Source organism: Choloepus didactylus, chromosome 11 (assembly GCF_015220235.1).
Source record: "Choloepus didactylus isolate mChoDid1 chromosome 11, mChoDid1.pri, whole genome shotgun sequence".
Lineage (NCBI taxonomy): Eukaryota > Metazoa > Chordata > Mammalia > Pilosa > Megalonychidae > Choloepus > Choloepus didactylus.
Window position 1 is genome coordinate 90,477,305 of NC_051317.1, and position 21,394 is coordinate 90,498,698.

The 21,394-nt window shown below is 40.1% G+C and overlaps 1 protein-coding gene across 4 annotated transcripts in view; it reads left to right on the forward strand.

Annotated features, from left to right (window-relative positions):
- The first annotated feature begins 10,076 nt into the window (after positions 1-10,076).
- The window catches only part of LOC119506428 (regulator of G protein signaling 7 binding protein), a 135,231-nt gene continuing 123,913 nt past the window's right edge, over positions 10,077-21,394 (forward strand). The window contains exons 1-2 of one of the 4 annotated variants that reach the window (XM_037799472.1): positions 10,077-10,885; positions 11,820-11,986. In XM_037799472.1, coding sequence (XP_037655400.1) covers positions 10,721-10,885; positions 11,820-11,986 — 332 coding nt within the window. In that variant the 5' untranslated portion in view covers positions 10,077-10,720. Of the gene's footprint in view, positions 10,886-11,065; positions 11,185-11,268; positions 11,391-11,819; positions 11,987-21,394 lie in introns of those variants that run through there. The other 3 variants (XM_037799469.1, XM_037799470.1, XM_037799471.1) reach the window with 3 other exon arrangements.

Consider the following 21,394-nt stretch of genomic DNA (forward strand, 5'->3'; position numbering starts at 1 on the left):
TGAAACCAAAAAACGTGCCAGGCACAGAAGGAGACATAGATTTATTGGGACTTACAAACAGGAGAGGTTCTTCAGTGGTAGCCATTCTGGAGAGTTAGTGCTCTGGAAGGAACAAGGGGGAGTGCAAGGAGAAATATATGATTTTAGAACCAAAAACATTCCATATAGCATAAGGACATCAAGTCACTAGTATAAGCATTAATGAGGTCTAAAATTTAATGTTTTATTAAGACTAGTGTTTAAGACTAAGATATAATCAATGCCATTTTTAAATGTGTAGTTACATTTTCCCACCCTCTGGGGAGATTGTTTATTTCCTGGATCTTTGTCCTTAGCTATAGCAGTTTTGTTGTGGGCCATTTAGGAGTGGACCTGGGCCCTGGGACACCACACTTCTCTAAGAACTTTTTGGTAATTTCTGTTGCAATTAAAACTATAGGGTAACGACAAAGATTAAGTTGTATAAAAAGAAGGGTATTCAAACAGTCAAAAACTAGAATACAGGTTACCAGAATAGGGATGGGGATTGGGGAGGTATTGCTTAAATGGCACAGAGTTTCTGCTTGGGTTGATGGAAAAAATTTGGTAACAGATAGAGGTGGTGGTGGCACAACATTGTGAATGTAATTAACACCACTGATTGTATATTTAAAAGTGGTTAAAATGAGAAATTTGGGGTTGTATGTATGTTAATAGAATAAAATATTAAAAAAAAAAAAAACACATAGAACTGGACAATACCAACAGTGGACCCTACTGCATATGGACTATAGTTAATAGTATAATTTTAATAATATTGTTTCATCAATTGTCACCAAGGTACCACACTAATACAAAATGTTAATAATAGGGAAACTCTTGGGGAGGGATATATGGATGCTGTACTTTCTAGGTGATTTTTCATAAACCAGCAATACTCTAATAAAAAAATGAAAGGAAAAAAATGAAAAGAAAAGTGAAGACTCTGAGATGGAGGGCCAACACTTGAGCTAGTCTCCACCCCCTTTTCCTTGGAGAAGATATGCCCTTTAGGGAAGTATTTCCCTCACTTGACTTCTTACTTTGTCTCTCAGATACTATCTCAACTCCACCTTTACCTGGGTCAGTGCTGACAATAGAAAAAGCCTGAGCAGCTCTAATGAGCTACTTAGAACAGTTTTTAAAAAGAGAGAAAAAAAGAAGAAAGAAAAAAAAATCCCCTTTTCAGAGCCAGTCCCCAACCCCCAAGTTTTGCCAGTCAAGAGCCAGAGTTGGTACCTGGCTCTATGTGCTCCTTTTCTTGGGGCATGTCCCTTTTCCAATATTCTGAGCTTGGACAACTCCAAAATCCTCTGTTTTTATTTATTTGTTTTATTTTATTATTATTTTTTCCATCAGCCCCCCTCCTCTCTTCTGGGAGAGACCTCAGCTTCCTTTCCTGCTCACTCTGGGTTTATCTGTGATCATAGCTTGTATTGAGTAGTTTAGATTTGTTAATGTAAACTGTAGTTAGAGCTTGGTTGAGCTATCTTCCCTTGCTCCTAATAGAGACTGCTTCTTTTTCCCACAGGGAAGTGACTCCAACTCAGCCTGCCATGCTAGTGTGGGAGGGGTGCTAGACTCCACAGTTTGGGGGCTTTACTTACAGTTCTATACTGCAAACTTGGTCCTTTCACCCATTCCAGACTGGTGTATGATATGTGTCCAGTCACAAATGTCCCCAAAATGTTCCAGACAATTCCTGGCTACTTACTAGCTGCTCTAGAGAACTAACTAAATTCCATACCTCCCTACACCACCATCTTGCCCTGCCCTCAGCGGCTTAATTTTAAAAGTAGTAATTAGATCCTCAATGTATTAGATTAGGTTATTAAGGTACAATAAATTTGCTTTTACTTCAATCAAGTTATTATTAGAGACCTTATATTTACTTTCAATTATTTTGAAATAACAAAATGATGTGTGCATTTTGAGAGAAGAGTGAAATAAACTACCTTTACATAGTAGGAAAAAATCTGAAAGTGGCTTGATATGAGTCCTTAAGGATGCAAGGGTTACTGTAAAGAGGATGGTGGCTTCATTTTACCATGGTCATTTAACAAATCAGTAGAGCTGGTGCTGGACTCTGCACTGGCAGTTCTGAAAAAGCCAGAGATACTTCGGTTGCATTTGCTGCCAAACTGGAAGTCAGACACATTCTACTTCTGCCAGACTACCAGAACAGAGACGTCAGATAAGTCCTTCCAAATTCCACAGAAATGGAGAGAGGACAGAATGAGCCAGACAGAAGGGGCTGGAATATATCCTAATCCTAAACTTCCATCTCCCAGTCGTCTGGAAGAGCTTTCTTTATTCTCTTAGAAAGGGAAAACCTTAGATCTTCCATGCTTTGGGGTTAAGAGAGATTCTTCCAGCTAGTTCTCGCTCCATTTCTGTCAAGGTTTAAGGGACTTAGCAACACTATTATTTTGAAAAGCTAGTTTTTATTGTAACTATATCTGTCTTACTTCAGGTCTGGCAACAGATGCTATTCATTTCCTATATTCTCTGAGGAAATGGAATTAAATTGCTCCAGGGAGAAATTTAGAATACACATAAAGAATGTCCTGACTGCAAGATTTGTTGGATGCTGGAATAGGTTATTGAGAGAACTTGTAGAATCTTCTTCCTGAACTAACCTTAAACAAAAATCACAAACTAGATTCTGAGCTGGGTTCCCTGGCAGGAGATGCTGAAAGTCCCTTGTCGCCTTCTGATACATCAGAATTCCATTAATTAAATTGAAATTTCAAAAGTACAAATATCTCAACCCCCAATGCCAGCTGATGATGTTTTTTGTAGCCCTTTATTTGTTCCATAGATTGTTTGATTAACATATTCTGAGGTTCTAGACACTTTTACACTTAGATTTTATTTTCAATATTGAACTGAGATCAACAACACTGAATCACTTTTAAGTACTCTTGGGAAGATTGTTCAGACTCTTCTCATCTGCAAAATATCAGTAGATTTCCATTCATTTATGCATTTGGCCACACATTCTTTCTTCTCTCCTTTGATAACCTTTCCTTCTAATTATGCTTTCTTATTAAAGTATGCTTTCTTATTAATTATGCTATCTGATTAAAGATAATTATGCTTATCTTTGCTTATCAAGAGGTTCTACCTTCTTTTTCAAACACATGTGTCATAAAATACCCCCCCACACACAATTACCATAATCTGCCCTTCCTTAGCTACCATCCTATCTCTTCTTTTGCCCTCATATTTGCAGTCTCTGCCTGTATCTTCCACTTCTTATTCCCATTATTCACTTAAAAATTGGGTTTTCCTCCTTCCACTCATTGTATCTACACAACTTTCCACAATAACTTCTTGCCAAAAGGTATTTTTCTAAGTCCTTTTCTTCCTTGTTACTTCTGTGACAACATGCAATTCACATCTTAAAAGTGCCTCTGACCTTTGCTTGGTGGTGGTGGTTGTGGGAGGGGGGCACTGCATTCAATAGATTAATAGATTCTTCCTCTATCTTATTCAAAGTCCCTTCCCCATTTCTTTGCTAACACTTTGCTTTCAACTAATCTGTTATCTGTTGACATGCCTCAGGACTTGATCCTCATCTCTCCACTCCCACCCTTACCCCACCAACACACATTCCAGTTCCTTCCTGGAAGCACATCCCTTATCAAAACTTCCTTGACCACTTTTTGTTCCTGCCTTCTAAATTTACATATCCAGCCCTAATCTGTTCCCTAGTCAAATATTTTCAATTGCCCAATATTATCAGGAGAAGCTCTATTTTTATAATTTCTCAGACTAGGAAGTTCAAATTCATTTTAATCTTTTCTCTCATCCTTGACTCTATTCCCTAATACTAGCAATTTGAAATCCTACTCTTTCAGAGACAGGTTGCATCTATTCAGGGCTACTCAAAAAGCAGGAGTCCTAAGGCCATGCTGGGCAGGAAGGTAGTTTGTGGGAGCGTGTGTTGGGGTGGAATGGGGTGGGAGAAGACACTGCCAAGTATCAATTGATAAAGATTCTGTGCTAAGGGGGACAAAATCAGTGGAAGCCTAGGGAGTGAAATTGGAAGGCTCAGAGTTAAAAATAAAGTATCAAGATAGTCAAATTGGCAAAAATTTAAAAGTTTAATGATATCAAACTGGACAGTATGTGGGTAAACAGATACTTTAATAAATGGTCAGCATGTGTGTAATTTGATACAGTAACTTTGGGAAGAAATTTCAGAGCATCGCTTAAAATACAAATGCACATATCGTACGTCCCAACAATTTCACTTCATATAAACTTATGAAATAAGTAACTTCATATGAAAAAGAGTACATGCTTAAGAATTTGAGTACAGTATTGTTAATAATATTAAAACATTGCAAGTAATATTAATTTCCTGAATGGGGAATGATTTAATAAACTATCATATTTATTATTCTGGATTCTATATAGAAGTTAATGGGATTGATGTGTACAAGGTAGATGTGTACAAATACAAAAGCCTCTTCAAAGACAATGTTGAGTAGAAAGAAAAAAAGGCATGTTGCAGAATGACACCATGATACAGCATTTCTATAAAAACATACTCGTACATAAACAATACTAATATGCCACATTTTCTCAGGGGATAAAATACGCAATTGTTTATAGAAGATCTACACAGAAAACTGATAACAATTATCTGTTAAGAATAAACTGATAAGAAGGGGAGGCAGGAAAGGACTGAAGTTAGGGATGATGGTCATAAAGGACTGTAATGTATTTTTTTAAAATAAGGGAAAATATATGTATGTATTATGTGTGTGATTATTAAAGAGAGAGAGAGAGAGACAGAGAGAGCAAACGGCAACCACAGAATGAAACAAAGGTAATAAATGGAATGACCAGAAATGAGCCAAGGCACAGGTGGGTCAAAGGACAGTTAAGGAACTGGTTCTGCAGACACAGCTTGTCCAATGCAGTGTTCCTCCGTGTGTTTCAGCATACTTGGCAGGCCCACCATGTCCTTAAAGGCACCAAGTTGTGTTGCAAGCTGTGGCCACTGCAGAGCTGGTTGGTAAGGTCTGCAGAAGCTGGTAAGAGTCAGCAAGGCAGCTCACTAGTATCAGCGTATGGTATGGTACAGATTAGGTTCAGGCCAGAGCTGTGGTTGGATAAAAAGAGGACTAGTCAATTGTGCAGGAGGTCTCAGTAGAATCCACACACCAGCCAAGCTGGAGTGAATCCATGCTTTGTGGACAAAGCAGGCCAAGTGAGTCCATGCTATGTGGACAAAGCAGGCAGGAAAAACTCTACAGAGACAGGGTTGGATGTAGCTTTCAGGGATAGTTGTCAGTGAGTTTTGTTATTTCCATGGAAGACTGAAATACCTGTTGCTTTTTACTTTGAATAGTTCTGATTTTTTTTTGTAGCCAATCCTGACCCAATGTAATGTGCTGAGTTTGAAATCCTCTTAAATTTCTCCCTGGTTCTTACCAGCAGAATCAGATCTCCACTTCCACTTGAATTATCATAATAGCCTAATAAATGGCTTCAATGCCTCTTCATTCCAATGCATCCTACATTTCACTGCCAAATTAATTTTCTTAAAACATCACTTGCCTCTCTTTTTTTATTAGAGAAATTATGCGTTTACAGAAAAATCAGCATAAAATGCACACTTGCCTCTTTTTAATTAACTTAATCAAGAAATGACAATGATCCACTTTTGCCCACATGTATCCCAACCTAGCATCAGGATCAAACTCTTCTGTTATACTCTAAAAGTTCAAAGTATTGTAAACCACTCCATTCCTAGGTAACATTTACTCCTGCTCTAACTAATAACTTGCTTCATTGACTCCTCAGAACACTGGAATTCAACACCCAAGATGACTGCTTCGAAATTGTAGGAAGTCAATGGTAGACATCAGATTAGTCCTTTGGATATATCTGCTTCCCAGTATGTCTTCAAATCATGGACATTACTGTCATAGAAAGAAGCAGATTTTCTGCTTTCATACCCCTTTCATATCATCCTCTCTTATTTTTAGATCAGGTCAGACTCTTCATGCCCTCCACTCCTTTGCCTTTGCTGCTGCTATTAGCCAACCCCTGAAAAGCTCTTCCATATTCTTCCATCTATCCAAATCCTACCAAATCAATATATAGCTCAAGTTCCATCTCTTATCATACAGACTTTTCTAATAACTTCATTCTATAGAGATTGATCCCATCCCTAAATTCCTATAGTACTATATACAGCAAAAAATAATACTATTATGTGTTTTGTTATTCTTCATGGTTTCATGTGTATATGTTTCATCTCTCCAGGGTGATTACCTTAGAAGAAAGGTATCATTACTTTTATTCTGTCCTCTCTTTTCATTAATATAGTGCCTTGCTCATTGTGGACACTAAATATGTGCTTGATGATGGAACAATTTGAAGTATGTTATACTTTTGCACTATAATAATTTACTTATTATATTGATCTAGGACTCTTTTGATTGTAAATGGATGCAACCCAACTTAAACTGACCTAATTTAAAAGGGAATTTCTTGGTTCACCTAACTGAAACTGTAGGTATGGTTTGATTTAAGGCAGAGCTGAATCTATATGTTTAATAGAATCATTAGGACTCATTAGGACCTTTCTCCAGGTCTCCATTCTGATTTCTTCTGAATTCGCTTTCAGGGAGGTTGTTCACCATGAGTAGCAAAGGTGGCCACCAGCAACTCCAGGATTTCATCTCACTAGCCTAAGAACCCAATGACAAAAAAAGACATTCTTAATATTGAGTTAAAGTGAAAAAAAAAAAATACCATTTACATAGGTAAAAAATAGTTGAATATGGCAATTTCATATATTTCAACCTAAAAATACCAGGGGAAAAAAAAAAACAAAACAAACAGCCAGATTTAAAGTTCATTGGTCTAGCTGAGATTTCTCACTCATTATTAAACCATTCATTGTAGCCACTGGGGATGCAGTACCCTTTCTCCCTCCCACAGAGCCATGTGGTTGAAGAGTGAGGAAGGACTGATTTCTTAAAAGAAATGTAAGGTGCTCTCATCAGAAAAAAGGGAGAATAAAAACTGAGCAGGCAAAATACCAGCTGCCCACTGTGTATATAATAGACACCAAAGATGGAGATTTACCTTGAAGGTGGTGAAGCCTAAGCATCAGGAAACCTTACTTACATAGAGTCCTTCCAAGACTACATATCTAATTTTGTATTTAAAATATTGGATTCTTTTTCATAAAGAAGGTGCTCCAGATTGCATAATCTTTCTCAGCAACAAAATCTGGATATGCTCCTAATAAAAGCGCTAAAAAATATTTGTGAAATTAATAAGTAAATGTTCTCCCTATACTGTACTTCTTCCTGTTTTTAGTGGAAATTGCTTAGCTTATTCACAAAGTTCTTCATAATAATTTAAATTCTTATCTCTTGACACCAACCAAGAACAATTTCATCATTCCCTTCAGATCTCCCAACTTCTCAGAACCCAGCATCTAACTGTATTTTTCTCTGCCTCTGACTCTGCCACAGATCCATACAGATAAGGTCCTGTTTCATTTTTTCCCCTCTTGGAACTTTATTCCCAGAGGAAAACTGCCTTCTAATATTTCCTTTCATGAGAGGCTAGCCCAGTTTGAGGTGTTCATCTTTGGGTCCCACTGTTGTTCCTTATAACACCTATTCAAAGAAACATAACCGTGCCTTATATTCACTCTAAACTGATATTCATTTTTTAAAACTTCAAATCAAAATGAATTCTCTAAAACTACCACAGAGAGTATATGAAATGAGAGGTGGACCTTAGGTTAGAGTGAATCTAGGAAGTGACTGGGTCAAAGCCATGTATACTCACAGAGGACCTATTATCAGGATTGTACCCAAATTGGGTCTGGATAACCAGAAAATGGTCCCTTGTTGTTGGGATTTCCAACTGCACTTTACCCTTCTACTTGGCAGCCAGACAGCCCCGGGAATGTAAATTCATGCTGTTGTGAATGTGGGGGAAGGTGAGGGAACTAAACTTGCCTGCTGCTATTCTGATTGCAGCATTTGTTGCTGGGAGAGACAGCTCTGGGATTGATGCTATTTTTCTCCCCTCTTAGGAAAATGGCTTGGGTTGTGTATAAGAAAAGGCCAAGGAGCACCTACAAATGACAATTTTAATTTAATCCCCCAGAGGGTTTCCAAGTCCATAATTCTCCTTCAGACATGACATTTGTGTTTAAGCCATTTATTCCCTTTTATTCTCCGAGTTTCCCACCTCCTGCAAGTAATATAACACAGAAAGAGGGCAGTGTCATTATGTTGCCTTTTTTTTTTTTTTTCTTTTAATTTGTTGAAATTGTCTCTAGGCAGGAGGAGGGAGGAGAAACCAGATGGTTGTAGCGGGAGTAGAAAACTACTACTGAGGAGCTTTGAGATGCTCAAATCTGATGGCAGTCACTATTTTCCTGCAGGGAAAGGGGATGAAATAATAGAGTGGTGGGAAAAGATACCCAGCAGACTGACCTCCAGTGTCCTGCTCTCTTCATCCTATGTCCATCCACTTGTGAAACTCAACCACTTTATTTTTAATTCTCCAAAGTACAACCAATGGGGCCTATAGCAGACTTTTCTTGAAGTTGTCTGTGTGGCGGGGGTGGGGGGGGGTGGGGGGGTGTTAATTAGTGGTAATTAAAGATATTTATATCACAGGACTGCAAACAATTTACAAATGGGAATTATCCATCCCTCCTTAAGGTCCCTTAGCCCCTTCTGCTACCTTCCTTCTCAGCATTCCCACCACTCCCACCACTCAGTAAGTCTCAGCCGCCTAATAATTTCCCCAAACTTTGCTCCCTACACAAATGAACTAGAGAAAAAACTGAGACCAAGGGGAAAAGGAACAGTCAGGGAGTTGACTAAGGGTTAATCTCTTTTCTCTTACTACATTTGGGGAGATTCTGCCAACAGAAGAGCCTTTTCACCCTGGTCTCTGGGCTATCAAAACACTTACAGGACAGTGGCACAGAAGGATCCCCCACCCACATGCCCAATATTTAATAAGGACAACTGACTCTCAGTCATTTGTGAAATACTATGCAAATGCTGCTGAATATCCATTTAGACCTCCACCCCAATTTTTTTTGTCTTGCAAAAATAAAATAAAATAAAATAAATAATTAAAAAATTCTGGAGCCACCCTCCCTAGGGTGTTAGCCTTCCTGGCTATTTCTGGCTCTCTCCCTGTGTACTCTTCACATCCCCTTGAGAACTTGACCAGGAAACTCAAGGCTTTTCAAACATATGACAAGCCCCCCAGTGGCAGATCCTTTTATCTGTCCCCTCCAAACAGGTCAATTATGGGAACAACCTTTCTCAGAGCATTAGAGTTGAATGAGCACTCCCCATTCCTATTCCTTCCAGGATCTCACGCCCTCCCTCTTTCACGCTGGCATTCTCTCCTTTCCGGGACCACCTCCACTGGCCTTTGGATCACTAATGTCCCATAAAGGGCATGAGGGCAATTTTGTGGGAACAGGGTAGCCTGTTGACTCTTACTTGCCCAAGTCTCTATTGGGAAACTTTCAGTTAGGTCCTGAGACTCTAGAATTCAGACAGAGTCCTTTCTCAGTTGAAGTAGGATGGGATGAGGATCAATTTGACTGAACCGTGCAGTTCTGCCCCACTCCCCTGCTCCAAGCTCCCCACCACCCACCCCCAATTTAACAAAGACAAAACAAAGAAACAAAAACCCACGGAGAAAGAAAGCTTTTATATTATCAAGAGATTTTCCATTTGAAGTGAAAACCTCACTCTTTCCTCAGTTTAGACTTTGAAAATCTGTGGTTCCAGACATCTTAGATGGTGAGGGCCTCAAGTCCACACCGGTCTACTTAAAATCCATGTTTAGGTCCCAGCATGTGGCAATGTGCTCCACTCTGATGACACTTTTCCTTTCTAATAATAGAGCAGATGAAGTAATATTGCAATTGATGTTCCCGGGGATTTGATTGGATAAATGCATAAACTGTGGGGGGAGGGGAGAGGGGAATGTATGGACCGATCACAGTATTCCGGTCCTATCAATGTGCGGGGCGGCGTACAACGTCAGCCGGACCGATTCCCTGCGTCTGCCAGTCCCGCCACGGCTTCATTTGGGATCTCCAAACAGATGAGCCCGTAGAAACTAGGGATCAAGGCAGCCGATTAGAGCCAATTGCTTGCTTCGGAGACAGCCAGCCCTTCCAGGCCTGGAGACCAAGGAGGGAAAGGAAAGACGAACCCACTGCCGCTGCGGGAAGACAGTGAAGCAAGAGCAACACCCCCCGCCCCCCAAGTAGCGGCGCAGGCTTTGAAAGCTGCTCCCCTATCTGAATGGAAACTCGCAACCGCCGGGCGGCGCGTTTCTTCTTGCCCAGCCTTGCAATCCATGCCGAAGGGAAGGTGGTGCGAGCCCGCGCCAGCGCCCAGCTCTCGGGACAGGGCCCGCAATGCTGCTGAGCAGAACTTGACCGAGCCCATTTCTCGCTGCTAGTGGAAGCGATGCTGCACTGCACAGCCAGAGCTTCCCCCGCTCTCCTTCAAGCTGAAGGTTACCCACCCGCGCAGCCAGCCCCAACCCTCTGAGCTGCGCGTCTCTGGTCCCCGCTCCGGCTGCTCGGCGGCGGCGCGCAGGGCAAGTACCGGGCCGCCCGCGCCGGGGCGCACTGCATCAGCGGCTTGGGCTTGGTGGATGTGTATGCATGAGTTCTGCACCGAATGGGCGCAAAAAGCGCCCCAGCCGGTCCACCCGCTCCTCGATCTTCCAGATCAGCAAGCCCCAGCTGCAGAGCGGGGATTGGGAGCGCAGGGGCAGCGGCTCCGAGAGCGCTCACAAAACCCAACGAGCCCTGGACGACTGCAAGATGGTGGGTGAAAACTGCGCCTCTTTTTTTTTTTTTTTTTTTTCTCTTCTTCTTGAGAGGGGGTGGGGGAGTCGTGTATGTTAATCGTTTGCTTGAGTGCCAGCCACTCCCCACCCCCTTCAGCTCTTCTTTGCCAATCACGTGCACATGCTCTATTTTTAAATCTGCAGTCCCCCAAATTCCGGGTGACACCCGGGTCGTAATGACCCCGTGAAGGGAAGTGCCACGGCAAGAGTCTTGGGTGTCAGCGGCTGCAGGTCGTGTCTCTTCCCCCTCGGAGAATGGTGGATGCGAAGGACACGGTGAACTGGCTCGCTCACCGCGGAGGGAACGGGTGGGGGTGGGGGGGTGGGGCGGCAAGGGTGCTGCCTTTGTGGGGAGACAGTCGCAAGCAAACCCAAACATAGCGCACGGGGTGCTGCGGAGAGGACGAAGGTTCCAGCGCCTAGGCTGTGGTGGGTCTTCTCGTCAAGCTAGGAAGCCAGAGAGGTTCACTGGCCGGCAGGAGGTGAATGGTTTGCCTATTACACCCTACCATTGGTTTTTGTCCTCATGCAACTTCAAATCCATATCCAACCTCCTTGCAGTAGTAGAGAGGAGCGTCTATGCGGAAGTCACCAGGATTATTCTCTGGTGACCTGGGAGTGGCATGTTAGCTCTCCAAATAAGCTCTTGTTTCTCAGAAACTGACCCGGTGGAGGCAAGTAGATCTGAAAATAGAGCTTCCATGACCAGGCCTGCCCTGCCGAAAATAAATACTTGCTTTGGACAAAGAAAAAGTGACATCTTTTTGCTTCCAACTTTAAAGAAGTCATAGGCTCCTTAGCTAGAGATTTGAGGAGGTAGATGAGGGGTCAGTGAAGGCCCCCTGTTTATGCACACTAAAGTAGGAAACTTTCTGATGGTGTTTTGTGAAAGAAACTTGCTTCTTTTCCAGCTTGTGCAAGAGTTCAACACGCAAGTGGCCCTATACCGAGAGTTGGTCATTTCTATCGGGGACGTCTCCATCAGCTGCCCCTCACTCCGAGCAGAAATGCACAAGACAAGAACGAGAGGCTGTGAAATGGCCCGTCAGGCACACCAAAAACTTGCCGCCATCTCGGGGTAGGAGACACTTGGCATTATTTGATAATTCATATAAATAATGCATGGATGCTGACAGATTTATGGTGGCCAAGGCCTCAAGTGGGTATCTGCAAATTTGGGGTTTTAACTGATCACTTTGAGATCAGGGATTTCTAGAGAGCTGTAAACAAACCATATGCCAAACCATTATATGAAAGTTGTGTGCTCCATGTATACATATAAAAGATTTTGGTCACTAAGTGATTTCTTTTTAAATTAATTTTCAATCTGCTGGCCACACACTGGAATTTGGGGCTTATAATTCTTTTTTGAGTGTGTGGGCATCAGACTAAAGTTAAATCATCATGCCTCAAGGTGATTTTTTCATTTGCTGCTGAACAAAAGGCCTGTGAAGTAGACAAGCAAATCTTTACTAAACCCTAGATTTACTAAACTATTTATACCATCAGATAAATTCCTATGATACCAGTTAAAATAAAACCCCTAAAATAAAGTCTTGGATATAAATTACTTTCTTCACTGTAGTGATATAAAAGGGATGTTTAAACATAAGGAAAGCTTTTTAAAGATTAGGGAAGTTCACAAATCTAACTTAACCTAAGATATGTATGCCCCTGCCCCAATTACTTCTATTTATTTTATCACATTTATGGATTTCCAGACCTACGGTAGGTGACAATACAGTGAGTGAAAACTTTCCTCCTGAGACCCCATCCTCTCCTTCCTCATCTCCCAATATTGGGAGAAAAGTTAGCCATGGATTTTGTTAAGGGTTCCTACTTTCAAGATAAGTACCTAGAAGAGGGAAACAAATATATTAATTGAAATGCTGGATTTAATCTGAACATAGCCTTTATCTGTTTATCTGTGTAAGTATGACTGTCATAATTGAAATTCAAATTAGTCAGACTCACCTGGTAATGTGCAGACTGATCATTTTTAAAAAATATATCTAATTTACCTAATTGGAAGAATCACTCTTTGCAACCCCTAATGCTGATATATAGTGACTATTATTGGTACATAAAACGTCTTCTAATAACTAGTTTACATTTGACAATGGGCATTTTATATCATGAAAAAAAGATATGCAGTGCTAATCTCCTCAAAGTGAGAGATAAATATGTTCCAAACCTATTTTATTTAATGGAACTATTGAGAAGCCTATCCTTTTCTAGCTGTTATACAGTACTTAGCAGGAAGGGAGTCTGGGAGTGTCTCTGGCAGTGGAGGTGGAGAGGAATTGAGTGCTTCAGGAATTCCAGTAAGAAATGCAGCTGTGATAAATCCCAGACAAGGGAGGAAAAACAATCAGAATATGAATGGGAGCAGTGGTGGATTTGAAACTGTAGAGAAACAATTGATTCTGAAGAAAGAACAGGTTTAGAACAGAGAACTTTACTTTCAGGGCTAAGGGGGAGCGTCTTTGCAAACTTTGTGTCCAAGAGTGTAGGGTAGGGTTACACCCAGGATCCCTTTAGTTGGGACTCAAATCGATGACATGTCCTCATCAGAGAAGGTGGACTGGAGAGATGTACAAGGAGGACAGTCCAGGCTATTTTGCTACACACTTAAAGTTCAGGTTCTTCCAAAGGTTTAGGAAATAAAGGGTCTGAAACCACTAGCTAAGAAAGTGAGTTTTGAGGATTTGAGGTGGATTTTACTTACCCCAGAGTTCATGACTCTTTGTTAATTGCTTTTATGTTATCTGTGGGTTGATGATAATGGGAGCACTTTTATAGGAATTAGTGGGAAAAGAGTCTTCTTAGAGCCTCGCAGAGGTAAGGCCACCTCCATAAAGTGTTCCAGGGTAGAATTTGACACATTTTCCTCCTTAAAATAACAATTAAGCACAGTTTAACCTCCTTTATGAAAAACGACAGCAATATAATTGAAGGAAATCCCTTTAGATCCCCACCATCTGGGCTCCATTAATGAAGGATGTGATTCTCCTTGGCAGAACTCCGTTTCTGATATTGCTTGTTACGTGGGCTTTCATTTCAAACTGGATGTGATGGCTGATAGGGAGGCTGTAGGATTCACTTTAAAGTTTGAAGCAAGGTAAATTTCAGAGAAGCAGAAGTTCTTGGGGAATGTAGAGAAGAGAAAAGGATTTCTTGAGTGCCTATGATTTTCTGGTATAATGCAGCTAATTCATAGAACAGCTCTGAGGAAGGGATTATTATCCTTATTCTACAAATGGGTCTCAGAGAGGTTAAGGAACTTGCCCAAAGTCACATAGCTAAGTGGCAGAGCCATGATTCAGACCCAGGTTTACATGATTCTAAAGTCCGTGCTGTTTCCTCTATATAATGCAGCGATTTACAAAGGTATTATGTAAAAAAGGAACAAAGTACTGATACATGCTACAACATGGATGAACCTCAAAAACATTATGCTAAGTGAAATAAGCCTGTTAAAAAGACCCCATGTTGTATGATCCTGTTATATGAATGTCTAGAAAAAGCAAACATATAGAGACAGAAAGTAGATTAGTTGATTTATAGATATTCTAAAATTGGATTGTGGTGCTGGTTGTATAACTTTGTGTATTTATTAAAAGCCATTGAAATGCACTTTCAAAATGAGTGAATTTTATAGCACATAAAGTATATCTTAACAAATTTTTTTAAAAAAGGTTATGATAACCATCACCATGATAAACACTTGGCTTTTCATTGACTTTATTCTTCTCTACATATATTGTCTTTAATGAAAGGGGAGTTAGCTATAGGGATGGGGAAAATTTATCAAGATTCTTGCCCATTAACTATCATTTAAACACAAATGCTTTGCTCTGGGCAGAAATACAGGTGGGGAAAAGGCAGAACTCAAAGGAGTAAATTAATTCACTAATTTCTTACCAACCCAGACTACCCCTTCCCTGTCTATAAGCTAGCTTTGGGACCAGAGGGAGACAGGGTAGGAGGTGGACAGGGTTAAAAGAGAACGAGGCAGGATAAATAGAGAGGAAGAAAAAACTATGAGTTAGAATTAAAGAATTCTCTGCATCTCTTTCATCCCTGACCAGCTGAAAACCTCAAGGGATGGTGACCACATGAGAAGAAAACTCAAGACTGTGTTTATGACCAAGTAAGAAGGCCATCTTCACAGGCACAATCAAAATACCTTCTCAAATTGTGTTTAGATCAGCAGAAAGACAGTGGATATTTTCTGGATAAAACCAGCCAGATAAATGTGAAATCTCTTCTGACTGACTTGATTTACCAAAGTTATTATATCGTTACAACTCTGATCCTCTCTCAGGTGTTAAAGCCAAGAGGGGCCTTAAAGATCACTTGGTAGAGTGATCCCCAAATGGTTTTTTTATTGGCAGAGAATCCTTTCCTCAATCTAAATGTGGAAAGCCAAATATATAAGGCAGGTTAAAGTGCCAGTGCTCTGTACTGCTTGATGCATGTGATGTGTGTGCACATGTGTGTGTGTGCATGAGTGTGTGTGTGTGTTGGGGTGGTCAGGTGGCCTGTGACCCTGTAACCTTGGAGTTCCTTCTTAAAGTGACTACTGAGGCACTGCAGAAGAATCCATCAGGGTCGATGCCACAAAGAGTACGATTTAGCACAGTCTCCTTGTTTTGTATTTGAGGAGCCTGAAGCTCAGAGGATTTAGGTGACTGTAGAGACAACTTGATAGAGTAGCAGTGAAGACTTTGGAGTTCAGGAAGACCTGGGCAGAATACCGACTTTTATGACCTTGGCAAAATTACTTAACTCTGAATCTTAATCCCCTCATCTGTAAACTAGTTGTCATGTCCACCCATGGGGAATAAGTGAGGCAAATATGTAAAGCAGGTAGCATAATGGCCAGCTTATAGATGGCACCCTGCCAATCTGAGACTGTTCTGACTAGAACCCTGCCTGGTCTAGTGCCTCTTTCATTAACCACACTACCTCCTGAGAAAAGTAGGGAGGAGCAGACACACAGGGTGAGGGTGACCTAGAGGAACTGACATCCTCCAGCAACCCCCTGGAGTGTATGCTACTGGTCGGCTGGTGGTAAGGATTCCCATTTCTATGCTGCTGCTGCCATGGAGACCATAGCATCTGCATTGGACTGGATCTTTCTTGCACCGCTACCTTCTGTTAGTAGCCACTAAAGAGAGGGAGAGTGTAGAAAGGTTTGTTCCAGATCTTAAGAATGAGGTGTAAGTGAGAGAATGAGAGAGGCAGCGCAGTGTGATGGGAAAGAGCATTGACTAAGTCAGATTAGAGCTGGGTAAAATGCTGGCTTTACCACTTACTAGGGAATCCGTGTGTGTATTAATATGTAAATTGCTTCAGAGGGTGGTGTGGCAGTATCATACATGGCTCAGTACCTAGACTTTGGGGTCAGATGGCCAGAGTTCAAGTCTCAGTATTACTATTCATGAATAGAGTGACTTTGGGCAAAGATATTGTCCCTTTGGGCCTCAGTTTCCTAATCAGCAAAATGGGGTTAATAAATAGTGGGAACTTTATCATCTGATATTGTCAGGATTGAGTGAATTAACATATATCAAGCATTTAGAAGATTGTCTAATGCTATGTGTGTGATAGCTATTATTAAGTGCAGATTAGTATTACTGTAATTAAGAGATTTAAAATTCAGGTTGTCTAAGATGCATTTATTAAAAAAATATATTAATCCATCAAATATTTTTCAAGTAAACATTTTTGCTGGACTATATCCTTGTTTACTTTGGTTTCTTACATTATGCTTTGTGGTATTTTCTAGGTTGAAGTTTCCCAGATGGCTATCAAAAAACCTTTTCTTGAATACCTTTAAAATAATATGGAGATGTGAGGTTTCAAAAGTAGTTAAGTTTAGAAATATTTTCTTTGTATAAATCAACCTAGATTCTTCATAAATCATGTAATATTTTCAAAATCTTTTGACCTAGTTCTGGTATAGACTTGTGACATTGGCTGAGCCTGTTCAATTCTCTGTACACCTTGATGAGAAGGTTGAACTGAATGACTTCTGAGTCTTCTGGCTTCATCATTCCAGTGTTCTATGTTAATTCATATAGAATCCCCCCAAATTTGTCTATAGAACTGGGATTAAAAAAATAAGCACTGTGTAGGAATTTTGATGATTGAATTCCAGAAATAATTTGTGATGATGTGAACATACTGTGTTAACAAGATGAATCTGAATTTTCTAATATTTTACCAAATGAATATCCTAGAGATCCATGACTACAGAGTCAGGTTTTTCCCTCATGAAATGATTTTCCTAACCCGCCTGTGTATTTCTCTCCTTTTCTCCTTCCATGTCTCCTCTTGTTCTGGTTTATGTTTTTTGCTTTTTGTTTTTGTTTTTTTTCTTTTTCTTTTTTTCTTCATTCTGTTTCTTTTTTTTTTTTTTTTTCTTTTTCTTTATTTCTTCATTCTGTTTCTGTTTGATCCCTATTTGATTTTTTCTGCTCTGTTTTCCCAGCCCCACTTCTAGCTGGCTTCTTGCCCTGTCCCTTGTTCTATTCGCTAGGAAGCTGGGAGGTGGGAGAGTGAGGAGTGGGGAGAATAGAGAACTGCAGCTCCATCAGTCACGCTGCCTTTCACTACTTTTGCTGAGGCAGCAGCAGTTATGTGGGGTGGCAGAGGAGGGAAGAAGGGTTGGTGACCACAGAGGCAGCTTCAGCTTCAGGTGGAGGAGGCCTTGGGTAGGTAGTGACAGCCTCTGCTGTTAGTAAATGAGGCCTGAGGTTGGCAGACATGCCATGCCACCCCATGTCCTTTATTTTCCCTTCCTGTTACAGAGAATTTTGCTTTTAAATTTGTAACATGCAGTAGTCAAATAGTGAAAGGCACAGTGTATCTACACGGAAAGAATATCCTATCCATTAGAGACAATGATGGGAGACAATTTCCTTGCCCCTCCTAAAGTAGAATGCACATTTTGAGTTCTTTGCCCTGGGGGGATGGCATGTGCCCAGGATCATCTACACACTCTATGCCTTCTCACAAAGAATTCCTAGTGCCCAGTGTTCTATCATTTGCAGGATCATAGCTCATATCAGGGATGGAGATTGTGATACAGAATAGAATGTTTTCTGTATGAAATGGATGTGTTCATAAAGGAACTAACCCTCAATATGCTTACTACTTTGCCCTAATCAATTTATTTAGTGATATCAGAAGGTGGAACAGAAGTCCAAATGAAGGGGAGAATCCTGGGGAGAATAGGAGAGGCACCTAGCAATCCATACCAGGGCATTCACTTTCCCTGGTGCGGATGGGAGAAGTGAGCAGGTGGTGGTCCCTTGGTGGTGCTTGTGCTTAAGGACCATAAGCCTCCTCTGGCAAGTTATTGACTCACCCCGGGTTAAAAGAAGAATGCTATTTTTAGCAGCTAAACTAAAAGTGATATGGAATCTAAATAAGAGCTCTCCCATTCCCTACTGAAGTTTAGACTTTTTATATTTTTTAATAGACTAATGGCTTTCACCCTGTTAGAGCCATCTTAATACATGCTCTGACAAAGAGAAAATTATATCAAAAATGAACTTTGCTATGAAGTTCATGAGAGCAAGGCCATATTTCATTCATCTTTGCACTCCAAGTAGCTAGCTGAGTGATGCTTCATATGTGCGTCTTGTTTGTTATATAAGTCCATTTGGTATATTTTAAACCTACTCTTAAAAGAAACTGTGTCTTGCCACAGACTTGTAAGAATAGAGAAATTATTACCGTAAATGTATGGCATTTCTATTATCTGTGTTATTTTTTCTGGGCTGTAATTCTAAAATTATTTTGTTTTTTAAATAACAGAGGGCTTGAAGAGCCTAAGATCAATTTCTGAGGCACAGGTGTCATTACAACAAATCGTCGGGTAGTACATATTTTAGAATTACCTACAAAATAATCATGTTTAATTGAGTTTATTTGATAAAACTGTCACCATAACATCTGTCTGCTTGGTAGCTTTACGCTGAACAATTACATAATCATTTACCGTTGAGATTGCCTTTTCAAACCATTTAAAACATTTTAGCCCTTGAGAGTTTAATTGTGTCTCATCCCAGGAAGATATCTATATAAAGCACAGCTCTGGAACAGGAACCATAATGCTACTCAGTTGATTTCCTTTGCTCTTCAAGACATGATTTTTTTAAAAAAATGATGAAAAACATTTAATTGCTTGTCTATATCATATACAAAACACACACTAAACTTATTTGTGAAACAGACTCTTGTTAAGATAAAGTTTCTGAGTCTTTAAATAGAAGGGCTCATTTAGCAAATAAATGTTTATGATCTAATGAGAAACTCCAGATATAATTACATTAACAAAATCAACTTAACATCTGCAGCAGTAGATACATAGTAAACTAATAACCTACATTAGTTTAACTCAGTTCAAGCAAAAGGGGAAATACATAGTAACCTAGAAGAAGTCAAGCCCCAGAGTATTCTTAAATCACTAAGAATAAAAATCTTGATCTGTGCTACCATGCATCCCATCAATTTCCAAATCCTGTAGTGTTTTGTCTTTTGCAGTGTCTGTAGTATCTCTCCTTCCCCACTCCACCCCCAATTTCTGTGGTCATTGTACTAAGTTCAGAATTGTATCTCCTCAGGCCATAAACTGTTGTGCTCCCAATTGGACTACTTGCCTCGGTCTCACCCCTCTTTATAACTTATTCAGTAGATCTAGGCCAATCCTCCTAAAACTCCCCACTGATCATGTCACTTCTCTGTTTTAAAACTCCCCCAAGTTCTCCATTGCCTAAAGCAGTGTTTCTCAAATGTGATCCCTGAATCACCTGTATCAGAATTACCTCAGGTACCCTCAAAATCAAAATCCCTGGGAAGCAAGGCCTGGATGTCTGGATTTTTAACACTCTCTCTGTCCCCAAGAGATTCTTAACATGCTAAATATGATGCCTGGTGGCTAAAAGCAATGCTTCTCAACCTTTAAGCACTACTATTGCTTGAGTTCTATCCCTAGAGTTTCTGATTTAATTGGTCTGGGATGCAGCCTGGGCATTGGGATACTTTAAAAAGCTCCCCAAGTGAGCCTCTGTGTTGAAAAAGGATTATATTTGGCTACATTTAACAAAAAAAACTCAAAGTTGCTTAAAGACACCAGAGTTTATTGTGTCATGAAAGGAAGCCCTAGAATGGTCAATTCAAAATTGGGATAGTGGCTCCATGAACTCATCATTCTGTCTTCCATTCTTAGTTTATGGCTTCTGTCCTCAACCTTACTTTATGGTGCAAGATGGCTGCAGGAGCTCCAGCTATTCAGTCTGGTCCAAGTTCCAGACTAAAAGAAGGAGGAAAGAAGGAAGGGCAAAAAGCTGCACTTCCCCATTGAATCAGCTTTCTTTCAGCAGTCCCAAACAAAATATCTTCCAGAATTACATCACACGGTCACACCTAACTACAAGGGAGACTGGGAAATGTATTCTTTTGGCATTGACACTTTAAATAAAATCAGAGCTTTATTACTAAGAAAAAGGGAGAGAATAGATAATGGGAGGCAATTAATGATCTCTGTACCCACTCTGTATTCTTGGACTTACCTATCACCACACTTACTCAGACTGGTCTACTTTCTATTCCTTGAGTGTGTGTAGGAGGATAACCCTATCCTATTAATCCAGGGACATGGTTTCTGTCGGTAAGGGCATACACTTTAGCCATTAATAGGAAAAATTCACTCTCCAGAATGTCATCTTACTTGCAGTTTCATCATAGTCTGCTATGCTCCTCAAACTGAAAACAAAACAGAGGAAAGGGTCCCAAAAAGATTAAGAAGACATTTTGATCTTTTTAAATGGACCCATGGAAAAGATACGAGATTCAGGAACTACTTATATTTGGAAGGGCAGGAAGTTAAGCAAAGTGCCTTTGAAAGCACTAGAGTATAATTTTCACAAGACAGGATATGAAATGGGATAGGGTCTGCAAAGAGAATAAATAGTGGCACTCAAGAAATCAGTTTTAAAAAGATCTGAGATTGAGTGGGACTTAAAAATTTTTTTAACCTCTTAATAAGTCAAAGAAAAATTTCGTCAAGGAGTTAGTATCTGATGAACTATTAGGAATTAGAGGTGGGGCAGCAGCTGAATAGCTCAGGGAGGCATGGTTTTCTAGATATGAAAGTAACTGCAAAGCAATCTAGTCAAGATTATAATGAGCTAATTATGGGAAATTGAACTTGAAACTCATTATCCCATATAAACAATGTTTTTATATATATATATAATTTTAGGCAATAAAAATATTTTACCTATAATTTCCTAAAAATTATAAATCTATTCAAGATATATGACAGTATTTTCTATGGGGAAATATATTCTTTCCAACTCTGGAAGCGATCGCTTTCCCTGGGAACGTATTTGTGGAACACCTACCATGTACCACATGCTGTTCTAGGTACTATAGGTAAAACAGCTCTGAACTAAATAAAGTCCCTGCA